General features: G+C 40.4%; 1 protein-coding gene across 2 annotated transcripts in view; it reads left to right on the top strand.

Annotated features, from left to right (window-relative positions):
• The window catches only part of bmp3 (bone morphogenetic protein 3), a 24921-nt gene extending 8929 nt beyond the window's left edge, over positions 1-15992 (top strand). Inside the window, exons 1-3 of one of the 2 annotated variants that reach the window (XM_060826171.1) lie at positions 7880-7944; positions 10125-11032; positions 12569-15992. In XM_060826171.1, coding sequence (XP_060682154.1) covers positions 7923-7944; positions 10125-11032; positions 12569-12760 — 1122 coding nt within the window. In that variant the 5' untranslated portion in view covers positions 7880-7922 and the 3' untranslated portion in view covers positions 12761-15992. Of the gene's footprint in view, positions 1-7879; positions 7945-10124; positions 11033-12568 lie in introns of those variants that run through there. The other variant, XM_060826160.1, reaches the window with a different exon arrangement.
• The last annotated feature ends 2432 nt before the right edge of the window (positions 15993-18424 follow it).

Raw genomic sequence — 18424 nt, 5'->3', positions numbered from 1 at the left:
TTGGAGAGAGTTGGAATGTTAACATGTTGGCGAGAGTACGGAATGTGAACATTTTGATGTTAGTGCAGAATGTAAACATTTTGGAGAGAGTGTGGAATGTGAACACGTTGGAGAGAGTGTGGAATGTGAACACGGAGAGAGTGCAGAATGCGACCATGTTGGAGAGATTGCAGATTGTGAACTTGTTGGAGAGATTGTGCAATGGGAACATGTTGAAGAGTTTGTGGAACATCAATATGTTGGAGAGAGTTGGAATGTGACCATGATGGAGAGACTGTGGAATGTGAACATGTTGGAGTGACAGTGCAGAATGTGAACATGTTGGAGAGAGTGCAAAAAGTGAATGTGTTGGGAAGAGTTGGAATGTAAACATGTTGGAGATACTGTGGAATGTGAACATGTTGGAGAGATTGTGGAACGTGAACATGTTGAGAGAGTGCAGAATGGGAACTTGTTGGAGAGATTGCAGAATGTGAACTTGTTGGCGAGAGTACAGAATGTGAACATTTTGCTGTTAGTGCAGAATGTAAACATTTTGGAGAGAGTGTAGAATGTGAACATGTTGGAGAGAGTGCAGAATGGGAACTTGTTGGAGAGTGCAGAAAGCGACAATGTTGGAGAGATTGCAGAATGTGAACTTGTTGGAGAGATTGTGCAATGGGAACATGTTGAAGAGTTTGTGGAACATGAATATGTTGGAGAGAGTTGGAATGTGACTATGATGGAGAAACTGTGGAATGTGTACATGTTGGAGTGAGTGTGGAACATAAACATGTTGTAGAGAGTGCAGAATGTGAACATTTTGGAGAGAGTGCCGAATGTGAACATTTTCAAGTGAGTGCCAAATGTAAACATTTTGGAGAGAGTGCAGAATGTGAACATGTTGGAGAGATTGTGGAATGTGAACACGTTGGAGAGATTGTGGAAAGTGAACATGTTGGAGAGAATGTGGAATGTTAACATGTTAGCAAGAGTACAGAATGTGAACATTTTGGAGTGAATGAGATTTCGAACATGTAGGAGAGAGTGCAGAATGCGATCATGTTGGAGAGATTGTGGAATGTGAACATATTTTGATAGAGTGTGGAATGTGAACATTTTGGAGACAGTACGGAATATGAACATGTTGGAGAGATTTGGAATCTGAATATGTTGGAGAGAGTGCAGAATGTGAACATGTTGGAGAGACAGTGGAATGTGAACATATTGGAGAGAGTGCTGAATGTGAAAATGCTGGAGAGATTGTGGAATGTGAACATGTTGAAGAGAGTGTGGAAATTGAACATGTTGAAGAGAGTGTGGAACATGAATATGTTGGAGAGTGTTGGTATGTGAACTTGTTGGAGAGAGTGTGGAATATGAGCATGTTGGAGAGATTGTGGAATGTCAGCATATTGGAGAGAGTGCTGAATGTGAACGTATTGGAGAGAGTGTGGAATGTGAGCATGTTGAAGTGAGTGTGAAACAGGAACATGATGGAGACAGTCGGAACGTGAACATGTTGGAGAGATTGTGGAATGTGAGAATGTTGAAGAGAATGTGGAACATGACCATGTTGGAGAGAGTGGGAATGTGAACTTGTTGGAGAGGTTGTGGAATATAAGCATGTTGGAGAGATTGTGGAATGTCAGCATGTTGGAGAGACTGTGGAATGTGAGAATGTGGAAGAGAGTGTGGAACATGAATATGTTGGAGAGAGTTGGAATGTGAACATGTTGGAGAGACTGTGGAATGTTAACATGTTGGCGAGAGTACAGAATGTGAACATTTTGTTGTTAGTGCCAAATGTAAACATTTTGGAGAGAGTGCAGAATGTGAACATGTTGGAGTGACAGTGCAGAATGTGAACATGTTGGAGAGAGTGCGGAATGTGGACATGTTGAAGAGTTTGCGGAACATCAATATGTTGAAGAGAGTTGGAATGCATCCATGTTGGAGAGACTGTGGAATGTGAACATGTTGGAGTGAGTGTGGAACATAAACATGTTGTAGAGAGTGCAGAATGTGAACATTTTTGAGAGAGTGCCGAATGTGAACATTTTCAAGTGAGTGCAGAATGTAAACATTTTGGAGAGAGTGCAGAATGTGAACATGTTGGAGAGATTGTGGAATGTGAACACGTTGGAGAGATTGTGGAATGTGAACATGTTGTAGAGAGCGCTGAAGATGAACATGGACAGAGCACTGAATGTGAATATATTGGAGATAGCGCAGAATATGAACATTTTGGAGAGAGTGCAGAATGTGACTGTGCTGAAGAGACTGTGGAATGTGAACATGTTGAGAGATTGTGGAATGTCAACATGTTGGAGAGATCGTGGGATGTGAACATTTTGATAAGAATGTGGAACATGAACACATCGGAGAGAGTGCAGAATGTGAACATGTTGGAGAGACTGTGGAATATGAACATGTTGAAGAGACTGTGGAATGTGAGAATGTTGAAGAGAGTGTGGAACATGACCATGTTGGAGAGAGTGGGAATGTGAACATCTTGGAGAGATTGTGGAATATGAGCATGTTGGAGAGATTGTGGAATGTCAGCATGTTGGAGAGACTTGGAATGTGAACATGTTGGAGAGAGTGCCGGATGTGAACATGTTGGAGAGAGTGCAGAATGTGAACATGTTGTAGAGAGTGCAGAATGTGAACATGTTTGAGAGTGTGCAGAATGTGAATGTGTTGGAGAGAGTTGGGATTTTAACATGTTGGAGACACTGTGGATGTGAACATGTTGGAGAGATTGTGGAATATGAACACGTTGGAGTGAGTGTGGAACATGAACATGTTGAAGAGAGTTGGAATGTGAACATGTTGGAGAGACTGTGGAATGTTAACATGTTGGCAAGAGTACAGAATGTGAACATTTTGGAGTGAATGCAGAATGCGAACATGTTGGAGAGATTGTGGAATGTGAACATATTTTGATAGAGTGTGGAATGTGAATATTTTGGAGACAGTAAGGCATGTGAACATGTTAGAGAGAGTGCGGAATGTGGACATGTTGGAGAGAGTGCAGAATGTGAACTTGTTGGAGAGATTGTGCAATGGGAACATGTTGAAGAGTTTGTGGAACATGAATATGTTGGAGAGAGTTGAAATGTGACCATGTTGGAGAGACTGTGGAATGTGAACATGTTGGAGTGAGTGTGGAACATAAACATGTTGTAGAGAGTGCAGAATGTGAACATTTTGGAGAGAGTGCCGAATGTGAACATTTTCAAGTGAGTGCCAAATGTAAACATTTTGGAGAGAGTGCGGAACGTGAACATGTTGAAGAAAGTGTGGAACATGAACATGTTGGAGAGAGTTGGAATGTGAACATGTTGGCGAGAGTACAGAATGTGAACATTTTGGAGTGAGTGCACAATGTAAACATTTTGGAGAGAGTGTGGAATGTGAACACGTTGAAGAGAGTGTGGAACATGACCATGTTGGAGAGAGTGGGAATGTGAACTTGTTGGAGAGACTGTGGAATGTTAGCGAGAGTACAGAATGTGAACATTTTGGAGTGAGTGCAGAATGCGAACATGTTGGAGAGAGTGCAGAAATTGATCATGTTGGAGAGATTGTGGAATGTGAACATTTTGGAGACAGTGTGGAATGTGAACGTGTTAGAGAGATTGTGGAATGTGAACATGTTGGGGAGATTGTGGAACATGAACACAGGAGAGAGTTGGAATGTGAACATGTTGGAGAAACTGTGTAATGTTAACATGTTGGAGCGATTGTGGAATGTGAACATGTTGAAGAGATTGTGGAACAAGAACATGTTGGAGAGAGTTGGAATGTGAACTTGTTGGAGAAAGCGCAGAATATGAACATGTTCGAGCGAGTACAGAATGTGAACTTGTTGGAGTGAGTGGGGAGTGTGAACATTTTGGAGAGAGTGCGGAATGTGAACTTGTTGGAGTGAGTGGGGAGTGTGAACATGTTGGAGTGAGTCTGGAATGTGAACATGTTGGAGAGAGTGTGGACTGTGAACATATTGAAGAGGGTGTGGAATGTGAACATTTTGGAGACAGCGCGGAATGTGAACACGTTGGAGAGAGTTCATGATGTGAATTACAGGGTGCAGTAATGAGGAACTGGTTATGAGGATAGGTCGAAGAAGTTAGAACTATTCTCGTTGGAGAGAAGAAGGCTTAGAAGATTCTTGCTAGAGGTTTTCAAAATCATGAGCTAACTGGATAGGCTGGGTAGAGGCAAAATGTCCTACTTGTAAAAGAAACCAGAACAGGAGGGCTGAGATCTAAAGTGTTTGCAAAGGAGTAAATTTGATGCGTGAAATAAAGTGTGGTGGCTGCCGGTTCAGTTGAAACATTCATGAGGGGATTGGATATCATTTGAATTAAAATTACATGCAAGGCTATTGGGGTGTAAAGCAGGAGACTGGCACTAGGTAATGATCTTCATTTGAACAGCTGGTGCAGGAACAACGGGCCAAACCACCTCCTCTTCCAGATTCTGCTGTGATTCTGTAATCTCTAGGTCTGGTGTTTCTTGAACCTGGACCATCTGCCTCAGCGTTTGGGACACTACCACTGCACCACAAGAGCTGCCCCACCCCTGCCATGATTGATGGTGACTTACACAGGGAGACCAAAATGTGATTGTCTAAATCACTTGGCCATAATTACAGGCCAGATTTCTGCCAATGCACGTGTCTGAATCTGATTTTGGTGGAGGTGGGATCTGACAACTGAATTTGTAACTGAACTTACAGTTCAGACAATTAAAAAATAGCCTCTGGAAATTGGTGACTTTGTTTGATTCTTCTGCAGTTTTAAGCTAGCCGAGCTCCTGCTGTAGTGAAATGGTAAAGCTGCATTGTCTGTTTCCTCCACATTCAGGTTATCATGGTTCCTTACCTGCCCTCGATCTCTTCACAGCCAACTGCCGCCGTAACACTGGCTGCCTCAACCTCTCCACCCCTCTCACCCACTCCAACCTCTCATCCTCAGAACGTGCAGCCCTCCACTCCCTCCACTTCAACCCCAACCTCACCATCAAACCGGCAGACAAGGGAGGCGCGGTGGTAGTTTGGAGCACCGATCTTTATATTGCTGAGGCTAAACGTCAACCCGCGGACACCTCCTCCTACTGCCCCCTTGACCATGACCACACCTCCCACCACCAAACCATCATCTCCCAGACCATCCATAACCTCATCACCTCAGGGGATCTCCCATCCTCCGCCTCCAACCTCATAGTCCCACAACCCCGCACCGCCCGTTTCTACCTCCTGCCCAAAATCCACAAACCTGACTGCCCCGACCGACCCATTGTCTCAGCCTGCTCCTGCCCCACCGAACTCATCTCCGCATACCTCGACACGGTCCTGTCCCCCTTAGTCCAAGAACTCCCCACCTACGTTTGGGACACCACCCACGCCCTCCACCTCCTCCAGGATTTTCGCTTCCCCAGTCCCCAACGCCTTATCTTCACCATAGACATCCAGTCCCTGTACACCTCCATCCCCCATCACGAAGGCCTCAAAGCCCTCCGCTTCTTCCTTTCCTGCCGAACCAATCAGTACCCTTCCACTGACACCCTTCTTCGACTGACTGAACTGGTCCTCACTCTTAACAACTTCTCCTTCCAATCCTGAGCTGAAAATGTGTTGCTGGAAAAGCGCAGCAGGTCAGGCAGCATCCAAGGAACAGGAGATTCGATGTTTCGGGCATAAGCCCTTCTTCAGGAATGGCATAAGCCCTTCTTCAGGAATTTCTCCTCGAAGATCTCTCCTTCCAATCCTCCCACTTCCTCCAAACCAAAAGAGTAGCCATGGGCACCGGCATGGGCCCCAGCTATGCCTGCGTCTTCATTGGATATGTGGAACAGTCCATCTTCCACAGCTACACTGGCACCACTCCCCACCTTTTCCTCCGCTACATTGATGACTGTATCGGCCCTACCTCATGCTCCCATGAGGATATTGTACAGTTCATCCACTGTAATACACCTTCCACCCCGAACTCAAATTTACCTGGACTATCTCAGACTCCGCCCTCCCCTTCCTAGACCTCTCCATCTCTATCTCGGATGACCGACTCAACACGGACGTATACTATAAACCGACTGACTCCATAGCTACCTAGATTACACCTCTTCCCACCCTGCCCCCTGTAAAAATGCCATCCCATATTCCCAATTCCTTCGCCACATCTGCTCCCAAGAGGACCAATTCCAATACCAAACAGTCCAGATGGCCTCCTTCTTCAAAGACCACAATTTCCCCTCAGACGTGATTGACGATGCTCTCCACCACATCTCCTCCACTTCCCGCTCCTCCACCCTTGAACCCCACTCCTCCAATCGCCACCAGGACAGAACCCCACTAGTCCTCACCTACCACCCCACCAACCTCCAGATACATCGGATCATCCTTCGTCATTTCTGCCACCTCCAAACGGACCCCACCACCAAGGATATATTTCCCTCCCCACCCCTATCAGTGTTCCGGAAAGAACTCCCTCTGCGACTCCCTTGTCAGATCCACACCCCCCACCAACTCAACCTCCACTCCCGGCACCTTCCCCTGCAACCACAAAAAATGCAAAACTTGCGCCCACACCTCCTCCCTTACTTCCCTCCAAGGATCCTTCAATATCCATCAGAAATTCACCTGCACCTCCACACACATCATTTACTGCATCCGCTGCACCCGATGTGGCCTCCTATACATTGGGGAGACAGGCCAACTACTTGCAGAACGTTTCAAAGAACACCTCTGGGACACCTGCACCAACCAACCCAACTGCCCTGTGGCTGAACACTTTAACTCCCCCCCCACCCCCACTCTGCCAAGGACATGCAGGCCCTTGGCCTCCTCCATCGCCAGACCATGGCAACACGATGCCTGGAGGAAGAGCGACTCATCTTCCGCCTAGGAACCCTCCAACCATAAGGGATGAATGCAGATTTCTCCAGCTTCCTCATTTTCCCTCCCCCCCACCTTTTCTCAGTCCCAACCCTCAGACTCAACACTGCCTGCTTGACCTGCAATCTTCTTCCTGACCTCTCCGCCCCCATCCCCTCTCTGGCCTATCACCCTCACCTTAACCTCCTTCCACCTATCACATTCCCAATGCCCCTCTCCCAAGTCCCTCCTCCCTACCTTTTATCTTAGCCCGTTTGGCACACCCTCCTCATTCCTGAAGAAGGGCTTATGCCCGAAACGTTGATTCTCCTGCTCCTTTGATGCTGCCTGACCTGCTGCGCTTTTCCAGCAACACATTTTTCAGCTTTGATCTCCAGCATCTGCAATCCTCACTTTCTCCTCATTAAATGGTGCAAGGACCAGACCACTTTATGCACATATCTCAGAGCACAGAGTAAGGCAGATTCTGTGTGATCACCATTCCAAGGCTCAAATTCCCATTCCCATTCACTGGGCAGAAGACTATTTTCTACGGCCTTTAGATTACATTGAAAACTTTATATCAAAAAATATTGACTACATAGTATTAGTTATTGAACTTCGAAGTGTTTCATTGTCAATAATATATTCCTGAAACACTGAAACATCGCATAGACAACTAACGGAGGAAGCCTTTATAACTGAGAAACTGCTGGACACTCACTGTCACTGTCACCAAAACTTTCAGTTTAATTATAAATGCTTCTGAGAATAGTTTTTTTTTATCTAAATTCTGTGCGTTACAACATTCCACAAGAATTTGATAGTATTCAATTTAAAATGTCAATTTGCTTGATTCAAGGTCTTTTTGTTTATCTCTTAACATATTTCTCTGGTTAAGCAACTTTCAATTTTATTACTAAGTAAATAAATCTGTAATTTAGTTAATCATTGTTGGTAACTGACAACTCCTGACCCTACTGAATTTTAATTCAATTGTAACCTCACCAGTTTATCGTTAATGGCTCAATAGCGCCATCTCGTGTGAGCAGAAGGAAAAATGCAGCTTCTCAATTGTAAAGGTGAGATGTTCTTTCCATCTTTCAGAAATGACTCATGGCACTTTAGCTAAAGTGAATCGCATCAAAATATGATCACTGTCATTTCAATTATTCAGCATACAGCGTTAAGGTTTCCACAAGCCATAATAACCAGTTCATCCATTTCTGAATAAATTGATTGAGGAAAAGATCAACCATATCACCAGGAGACTTTCCTGTTCTGGTTTAGACAGAACACCCACCTGAAGCACCAAATCAGACAGAGTGAGCCTCAGTTAAACATTTCAACTGAAATGTCATCTGAGATTGTACACTGAACTCCAATATGTGTTGCACACCTGGCGGAAGAATGATAAATAGTTGTGTATTTATCCAATCAGTAAGGGCCTTCTGGATGCTAGTGTTTTCTTTTGGACCCACTCATTGGGCGGCCACCTTAAACAAGTGCAAGGCACTTTCATATGCTGGTGGAAGAGTTCATGACTGTTTAAGCTATGAAAATTATCTCCAATCCCATTGGGAAGACTGTTGCTCCTAAGCAGCAGCCATCACCAAAGGTGCGAAACATTTCACCACAGACCCAGTGGATTAGATAACCCCATCTCAATAATGTCAAAAGTCATGTGCTTGGCATATAATTTGACTCCTCTTTTCAGCAACAAAATGTGATACTTTGGATGGATGTGGGTAAAGTGAGGTTTTAGATTGATAATGTGTGGACTGATTGCTCTGATGGTCTACATAAAGAAAAGCATTCATTAGTAAGGGATTCATGTCCCATATAAACTGTGAGATGAAGAGGTATTTTCAAAGAAATTACGCTCACATTGTAGTTGTACTAGAGGAGCCTAATGCTCATGGTTCAACCTTTAAATGTGGCCTCAAAAAATCTTTAAAGAATCATATTTACACATAAGTGGATGGTCAACAGAGAAAAAAAAGTCAAAGCGTTCTGCTTTGTTTGATGTTTTTAATTATCAAATTGTGTGGTGCTAACAGTGTGCAAACTGTCATCAGATTGTACAAAAGATGTGGATTATTGAATTCATTGGATAGAGAACAAGATGATTTATTGCTCAGGGAAGAATTTGAAAGTGAAGAACCACATCCGATGCAAAGTGGGATTCTTTTGATGATGCTATTGTCAAAAATGAATTTAACATACATTGTGTCAGATAAGACAATAATTTGTCAGTTTTAAAACAAATTGATTGTAATTAAATATTTCTCTACGTTTAACTTATCCAATAAATCATGAAACACTATCCGTTAATTACCAGTGTTATTGTTCTTCTAAAAATAATGACCATTTACACCCACATTGGCACTTCACATTGTATTCTGAGTGTATAAGTGGAAGCTGCTTTTCATAGGATTTGTGAAGGCTTTGAAGGTTAACCTAAATACCACAATGTATGATAAGTTTTAGTTGGAAATCTGAGTTTTAAAATTGCTGTCGTGAGCAAAAGCAAGACCCTTGCTTCCACAATATTGTGTTCATTCTGTCGTGTTGCCACTCTACCCTTTCTCCTGACCTTCCCAGATTTACCTTCACACTGCTTTTGGTAATAGCAATTTGCTTCAAATGGGTAGGGCTGCAAGTGAATGCATTATTAATATTAATCTGCTTTTATTTTGGGTTGACTATCATGGCCACATTGCCAAAAAATATCAACTTGCTGACTTGAATCTTCAATATTCTGGTTCAGAAGCAAAACTTGTTCTAAACAGGCATTAAATGGACAAGGTGTAAGTTTGGTCATTAATACAACTTTCATAACATTTGTAGCTCACAAATTCTCTGCATGTTTAACTCTGCTGATTGTTTGAAAATGTTAAAGTGAGAAGTAGCATGGAGCACCATTGTTTGGAATCCTGATCTCCCCTCTGTAGTGAGTAACCTTTATTATTCAAATGTACACCCTCAGAAAAATGCAATATTTAAAAAGAATTTTGACTTCATGTAACTTGTAGAAATTAAGTTGATAATATCTCATCATTCATCATTTGTGAATAGATTTTGTCAATTAATATACTTCAGTGGAACATATCTTATGAAATAAAGGATATCACCCAAGCATGACGCATAAAATAAATTGGGATGAAGTGAGCAGTCAACTATCATAAATGACGTTATGCTACAATATTATTCAAATTTGACACTGATGATGTTTTATTCTTTTATTGTTTTATTATTATAGAGCGGATTGGAGACAAGCAACTTCATACTTTTAATCTGACTTCCCTGTCAAAATCTGAAGACATTTTGTCTGCTACCTTACATTATTATATAGCCGATCTTGCAAAAAATACAAGCAATATTTGCCCGTCCTCAAAGGGCTGCAGTCGCCATTTACGCAGAAAACAAATCAACATTGATCTTGCAATCTGGGTTTTTGCCACTGCTAACAATATCACCAGAACTCTGAGTCATCATGTGCTAAATGCATCCACTTTTTATCGAGACTTTCTGTCTTGGCAGTGGAAAGACATCACAAGTGTGATTAACCATCTAAAGTCAAATGATGACCTTTTGATTGGAATTGAGATCATGCCTTCTGCTCCAACCTTCTGGAAACAGTTATTTTCAAAGCATTCACCTTATATCTTGGTGTATGCAATTGACTCTGCAATTTCAGAACTGGACACTGTGGTGAGCACTCTTCAAAGACGCCGGGGATCGTTTATTAGCAAAGTGCAGGGTGTAGGAATCAATACCGCAAACAGGACATCTGAAGTAAGAAGGAAACGCTCAGCTAACTTACTCTTGCCCCTGCACAACAATGAATTGCCTGGTGCAGAGTACCAGTACAATGAAGCTACTGCGTGGGAGACAAGAAGACCATATAAAAAGCTACATCCTAGGCCAGCAGACAGGGAGAGAAAGTCAAAACAGAGGAAGGGTAACAGGCAGAAATCACAGACGCTTCAGTATGATGAACAAACATTGAGGAAAGCAAGACGGAGACAGTGGAATGAGCCCAGAAACTGTGCTCGCCGTTACCTGAAAGTGGATTTTGCAGACATAGGATGGAGTGAGTGGATCATCTCTCCCAAGTCCTTTGATGCCTATTATTGTGCAGGTGCCTGCCAGTTCCCAATGCTCAAGGTAGGTGCTCATTTTTTTCATATTTTCACTTGCGTCTTATGAATCTGGTTGGCAACCTATTCCCCAGCAATTTTTAAAAATTTACTCTTGGGGTTTGGGCATCGCTGACTGGGCCAGCATTCATTGTCCATCCCGATTTGCCCTTCAGTAGGTAACCGTGAGCTTCCATCTTGAAGCTTTGCAGTCCATATGCTGTATGTTGAGTCAAATGCCTTTAAGGAAGGAATCTCAGGATTTTGACCAAATGACATTGAATGGACAGCAATATATTTCCAAGTCAGGATGATGAGTGACTTAGAGGGGAACTTGCAGGTGATGGTTTTCCCATGTATGTGCTGTCCTTATCCTTCTGGATGGAACTTGTGGGTTTGGAAGGTGCTGTCTGATCTTTGAATTTCTCCAATACACCTTGTAGATTACTCATTGCTGCTGTTGAGCATTGATAGTGGGGGGGAAGGGATGCTTGTGGATGTAGTACCAATCAAGCGGGCTGTTTTGTCCTGGATGGTGTCATGTTTCTTGAATGTTGTTCAAGCTGACCCCATCCAGGCAAGTGGGTGGTATTCCATCATTTGCCTGACTTGTGCCTTGTAGCTGGTGGACAGGCAGTGGGGAGTCATGGGCCAGTTTCTCACTGCTGTATTCCTATCCTCTGACCTGCTCTTGTATCTATACAGTGAGTCCAACTGAGCTTCTGCTGAATGGTAAACCCCAGGATGTTGATAGTAGGTGATTCAATTACGGTAACCCTATTAAATGTTGAGGGACAGTGGTTAAATTGTCTCTTACTGGAGATGGTCACTTCCTGGCATTTGTGTGGTGCAAATGTTACTTTGCAATTTGTCAGCCCAAGCCTGGATATTATCCAGATGTTACTGCATTTGAATATGGTGTGTGTTAAGTGCATTTGCCAATGGAATGTTACAATCAGCTAATGAGAGATGTAGAATTACCCTTAACAGATCTGAATAGATGAGGATGACCAGTCACTCCTTCAGAGGTGTAATGAAATGTTTGATCTACTTTCATCAAATCCATGGTCCTGCTATTTTATTAGAGGCATTAGCCTGTTTCTTTTCATCAAGTAATAGGAAAAGTGACAGAATAGCCATTAGCTAGCATTTATGAGAAAATATTGCTGGCAATATTCAAGTTCTTTGTAAATATTGAAAAATGTGCAAGATGCTGTGTTGTACAACTTATAAATTTAAGTAATTTTCTTTATTTCATTTATGTTGTAAAACCTGTGAACTTCCAGCACTAGGAGTTCATCTCCACAAATCTGAATCCTGAATCTGTAAAACAGGTTTGTTTGTAAGAGTATAGAGTGGGCCATTTAGCTCCTCAAGTCTGTTCAACTATTCAATTTAGATCATGATGAATCTGTATCTGACATTCATTTATCCTCCAAAATGTTGGAGATTTAAGAGCCAGAACACAATGTGTATTTTATTCACAAGCTGTCACCATAAGTTAGACAGAAGTATAAAACACTTAAAATGTGTTTCTGTAATTATTTTTTCCTTTTCCTTTTAGTCATTAAGGCCTTCAAACCACGCTACGATTCAAAGTATAGTGAGAGCAGTCGGCGTGGTTCCAGGGATTCCCGAACCATGCTGCGTACCTGAGAAAATGTCATCATTAAGCATCCTCTTTGTCGATGAAAACAAGAATATTGTGCTGAAGGTCTACCCAAACATGAAAGTGGAGTCATGTGCTTGCAGATAACCCCACAGGAGTATGCACATTAGTTCTGGGTTTGCACTGCTGACATTTTGTTTTCTGTTTGTTTTCATTCTGAACATCAAAAGGAAGTCTTCCAGCAACTGAAAACTGAAGAAAGATAATTTATCATTTTATTTACAAACCCATTCACTTGCATTTAAATGCGCAACTCTCTGGACCAATAACAGATTAAGGCAGTAGATCATTTGTGTCTGGAATTCAGAATTCTGAGATGGAACTGTGTTTATTGTAAATTTCTTTTTAAGTGCTTCAAGACTCCTTCATACAACTTGCCACTGCCCTTCTAAAGATATTGTGTTTCAAGGCTGTTTATGATGTATTGGTCCCTTCCTTCAGCTCCATCTCATCCACCCAGCCAATTACAGATTGCTGTGGGCAATTTATTTTATTCTTTGAATTTTATTTCATTATCTTTTAAATAATTAAGTAATTCAAAATGTAAATCACCTATACAAATCAATGCAAATGTATTCATTGAAAAATAACAATTTATTTGTTATGTACTACAACAGTAAAGTAAGCCACATGATCGGTGCACAATTTTTAATTTAATATCAGTGAGCAGCATTATAATACAAAATATTTGTGAAGATGTTGTATGATTCCAAAATGTGCACTCCAAGCAGACAGAGTTACAGAATGTTTGCTAAATGGCTAAATACAAATCTGATATAGCTTAAAACAAACCAGGGAGCTCCAGTAACTACCACAGTTGTAATGATTCAGAAATATCCATTCCAATCCCAAATGGTCAAATGAAACAGCTCTGCAAGCAGGGTTTTGTTAACTCTAGGAATCAAGTGAGGGAGCCAAGTTAGTAGAAGATAAACAGAGAGACTACACCAGTCCTGCCTCCTGAATTGCCCTACTTAATACCAAATCAATTAACAATAAGAGATATGTTAGAATATCACAAATGCAATAATTACTCTCCCATTAAATGCTGTTCCATTCATTACAAAATACTTCCCAACAAAGTATTAAATTCACTCAGGTCCAAAATTAGTCCATTAGATGCTCCTCAAATCAAATCAAATAATATTTAGCTCATTTTAGCTATATTTCTTAACATAATCTAGAGTTTTAATTTTGTTTTAACTATTTGTCCATACAATGTCCTACAATTTACATCTTATTCAGACAAAACACATTGGTCTAGGCTCTGTATATAGATTAAAAAGGCAACATCTGTTCTTCATTAACAATGCTTCAAATATGTTGCTTTGTTTGAGTAATGTATTTCTCAGTGGAAAGGAAGTAATTTATGAAATTTCATACCTATGTATGTTCTTAAAGAATAAAAAACATCTCTTCAATTATTAAAATGAAATTGAAGATGCTTAAAAATTATATGTGGGTTAAAGTTAGCCTCCAGTATAATTGATCAACATTTGTCCATCACATATGGTGCAAGTCAACAATGCTGTCAATATCTACAGATTACCCCAGTAATAATATTTACTCTAACCTATTGTACTTAGATCACCAGAACTTCCATTCTCCATATGTAAAAAAAACATTACAATTCTAAAAATGGACAAAATCTGCTTTTCTGTTGCAAACATTACAATCAATAATAATACATAGTTTCTATCACCTTGTGTTTTTATTTTTACTGAACTTAAGTTCCGACTTTATCTTAAACAACTGGCTTATGCCATTTGTCTCTTCAATGTGATAATCAACCCAAATGTGTAAATGATTAGGATTTAATCAAAATTATTGCATTCCACTTATCACTCTAAATATTTAATGGAGTAGGAAGAACTTATCTGGACCTTATTTGAAACTAAACTTTCTTCTGGCTGAAGAAATCCAATTATCATGCATGACATTAGTCTCCACAGATAGGGAGGTCTGGATAAATCATTTTGTATGTATCTGAAACCAAATGGAGTCAGAGTTGTGAACATTGATGGTTGAGGATAGTGCCTTACAATACTAATATTTTAATGAGTGCTCATATAGTCCAGTAGAGGTATTCTTTTGCTCTTTGTCTTTCAATAGTATTTTTATGCTTATCATACAGACTGCCTTTTGGTGGTTTATTCTTATGTTGTTCCCAAAGGTGAGTTCTAGATCCAGTATCAACTGCTTTCTCCACTTTATAACAGTAAAGAAAACCTTAATTTCTTTGTATGTATATCCAATAAGCAAACATTTTGTTAGAGGAAATTATTTTATATTCATTTCAAAGAAGTAATCACCCATGTAATTTTTCAGTAGTTTTTAAAAATTCAAATATATTTTCGCTATTTAAGTAGGTACACATTTGAATGCATTATTAATTTTAAAGCTTTGTACATAATTCTATCTTAGATTTGCTGCAAAAGTGGATGTGTTATTAAACAGCCAAAATCAATTGCCAATTGAAACACAAGCCAATTGAATGAATGTTTCTCATTCTATCTCCATCAGAGTTGAATAGTTTATACTCCATTAAACTAGTGTAAGTAAAATTGCATGCTTTTCTGTCATAAATTTTAAAAATGTATGTCATAATACACTGACATCTGTGAAGCAGCTTGTCTGTGTATCTTTCTGTTTTCAAATGCAAATGTGCAGCTCAATTCACAACTATAATTCATTTATTAAAAACAATATTTCCAACATTAACTTTGACCATAAGACCACGATATTTAAGAATGGATTAAATTAAGTGGCTTTGTATAGTTTTTAAGTGCATTTTTATGTCTATAAACATATATGACAATATATTTTCAAATTCGGTGTGTTTTGGTTGGTGTGTTACTTTGATTTGACTGCAGCAGAGTTTTTTAAAAGTCAAAATTTCATTCATTGTAAAGAGCTTCCTGTAAACATTTAGTTAAGATATAGTATTGTACAATATGTTTTAAAATAGTACATATTTGTATATGGTAAGAAACCCTGTTGAAATGCTTTTTTAATTTATTTTATGTTTGGCTGCAGTTTTTTCCTCCCTTCTTGGAACAGTTTCACTGTTTGGTTGCAGGAATGTTTATTAAATACAATAATAATATGAGCTTCAGTTTCCTGAAAACCACAAAGTATCTGAAATGAAACTGTGAAGGGCACTTGTCACTACTGATGTCTGAGCTTTCTGGTTTAATAGTGTTTTATTGCTTTAATGGAAACTTTCCTCACTATCTTTGGAAATGAATAAATTTAGTTATGTAACTAACAAAATCACAATTATTTCCTTACAATGTTTTATCAGAACTAAATCCTGATTACTTCAGGTATGGCTTATAAGGCTTATTTATTTTCTTTCTTTCTGTAGTTCTGTCTGTTAAAGCTGTACTCTCTACAGTCCATTCTTATTGCTTATTCAGTTTAGTTTTTTTCTAAGTGTTCTAAAAGGAAATTTCATACAGTATTTACAATTTTCTCTTCTCCTGGAGTCACTGACTTGCGCAGGTAAAACACAATGTGCACATGATTGTGAGTGCCAGCAGAGTGGTATTACAGTCAAAATTGAGCATCAAGAGTAAAAATCCGAGTTGAGTTATTCTTTTGGAAGTGCACTGCCCCATCACTGACCTGGCTAAGATCAGCAAGCTAACTATAGATGAGGGATTAAAGGTGAATGTTCCTGATGTGTATGCATTAACTCCATATTGGGTAGTTCACATATGTAACTATCCAGTCCAGGTTCAAGTCTTTTAAAAGCTGACATTATTACACACAAACCAAAAGCTGCATTGGAATGTCATTTGACTTATGAAGTATTTAAAAAGACAGCTTGGTCCTCATGGTAGAGCAAGATATTTATAATATTATTATAAAATGTATTGATTGAGTCAAAACCAGTGACTTTATATCAGAAGAGATTGATCAAGGCGATGTTGGTTGAATGAGATCAATGTGATAAAGAATATCACTTGATATAATACAGATACAAGGAATTTTCCCCAGGGTCGGGGAGTCCAGAACTAGAGGACATAGGTTTAGGGTGAGAGGGAAACGATATAAAAGAGACCTAAGGGGCAACTTTTTCATATAGAGGGTGGTACATGTATGGAATGCATTGCCAGAGGAAGTGGCTAGTACAATTGCAACATTTAAAAGGCATCAGAATGGGTATATGAATAGGAAGGGTTTGGAGGGATATGGCCAGGTGCTAGCAGGTGGGACTAGATTGGGTTAGGATATCTGGTCGGCACGGCCGAGTTGGATCGAAGGGTCTGTTTCCGTACTGTACATCTCTAAGACTCTATGATAATTGATGATGTGAAGCTGCTGATATCTAAAGATAGAAGGGAAGATCACACAAAAACAAGAGCTAAATATCAATTTCAACCCTGGTCAGTGTGTGCTAGTGGGTGAAATTATATACTGGGAGTGTCACAACTGAGAAAACCTCTAGTCATTCCTATGCTGCAGGTTAAAAAGCACTAAATCTTTTGTTGCTCTAAGCAAGAGCAAGTGAAACTGCAGTTGAAAGGAAACTGGACAAAGATCTTGCAGCTGTCATTGAAAAACAAGCATCTTGAAATTAACTGCTCAGTGACAAATAGCAGTGTCATATCTTCTACACTACACAGAACTCAAGAGACTGATTTTTAAAGAAATCTTTTCTCTTATTTCAAAAGTGTGTGCTTATGTGTTGTGTTATCATTTCTTACCACGTTTAGTAACTAATAAAGTCACTCTTTCTTTACCTTGCTGACGTTGCCTTCGTTTAAATCATAAATTCTTTTGTTCTGGGAGAAATGCATCCACATGGGAAGAGATCCTTTTCAAATTAACCTTGCTGTGGCCAGTCGAAGTGGGGGAAATATAGAAGGGAAACGGGTTCATCCCTCCTCACTCGGAAGCTTGACAGTTGGAAGCTTGACAGTTGGGGGTACCCCAAACGGGAATTAATAGTAAATTAGGGAACTCTGCCCAAGGACGAGGTCTCAACAAGAAACTTTGATACGAAACATAGAATCCATCCAGTGACCTGAACTTGACCAACCAAAACCTCCACAAACTATGACCTGTATTTTTTTTTTTAAAAAGTGTTCATGAACATTGCTGGCAAGGCCTACATCTTTCATCCACCCCTAACAGATCTTAAGTAGGTGGTGATGACCTGCTTTCTTGAATCACTGCAGTGCTCTTCCAGTATTGTGACCAAATGGGAATGACATAACAGTGACATAGTTCCAAGTCAGGATAACGTGTTACATGTAGCAGAAGCTGGAGGCGATTTACATTTCCTACTCATCTACTGCTCTTGTCCTTCCCGCCTCAGGCGACTCTTTGTGTGGAGTTTGCATGTTCTCCCTGTGTCTGCGTGGGTTTCCTCAGGGTGCTCCGGTTTCCTCCCACAATCCAAAAATGTGCAGGTTAGGTGGATTGGCCATGCTGAATTGCCCGTAGTGTTAGGTGAAGGGGTAAATGTAGGGGAATGGGTCTGGGTGGTATGTGCTTCGGTGGGTCGGTGTGGACTTGTTGGGCCGAAGGGCCTGTTTCCACACTGTAAGTAATCTAATCTAATTATGAGGGTCATGAGTATCAAAAGTGCTGTCAAAGAAGGCAGGGTGAGTTCCTGAAGAGCATCTTAGAGATGGTACACTGGTTCCATTGTATTGAAGGTTGTTGCTGGTGCAAATATTTAAAGCAATGGAGCGACTGTTGATCATGCAGAATGCTTTGACTTGGATTTTGTTGAACTTC

This window comes from Hemiscyllium ocellatum, chromosome 1 (genome assembly GCF_020745735.1).
Source record: "Hemiscyllium ocellatum isolate sHemOce1 chromosome 1, sHemOce1.pat.X.cur, whole genome shotgun sequence".
Lineage (NCBI taxonomy): Eukaryota > Metazoa > Chordata > Chondrichthyes > Orectolobiformes > Hemiscylliidae > Hemiscyllium > Hemiscyllium ocellatum.
Note: the sequence above shows the minus strand (reverse complement) of the source record. Positions and strands in the feature narration are given on the sequence as shown.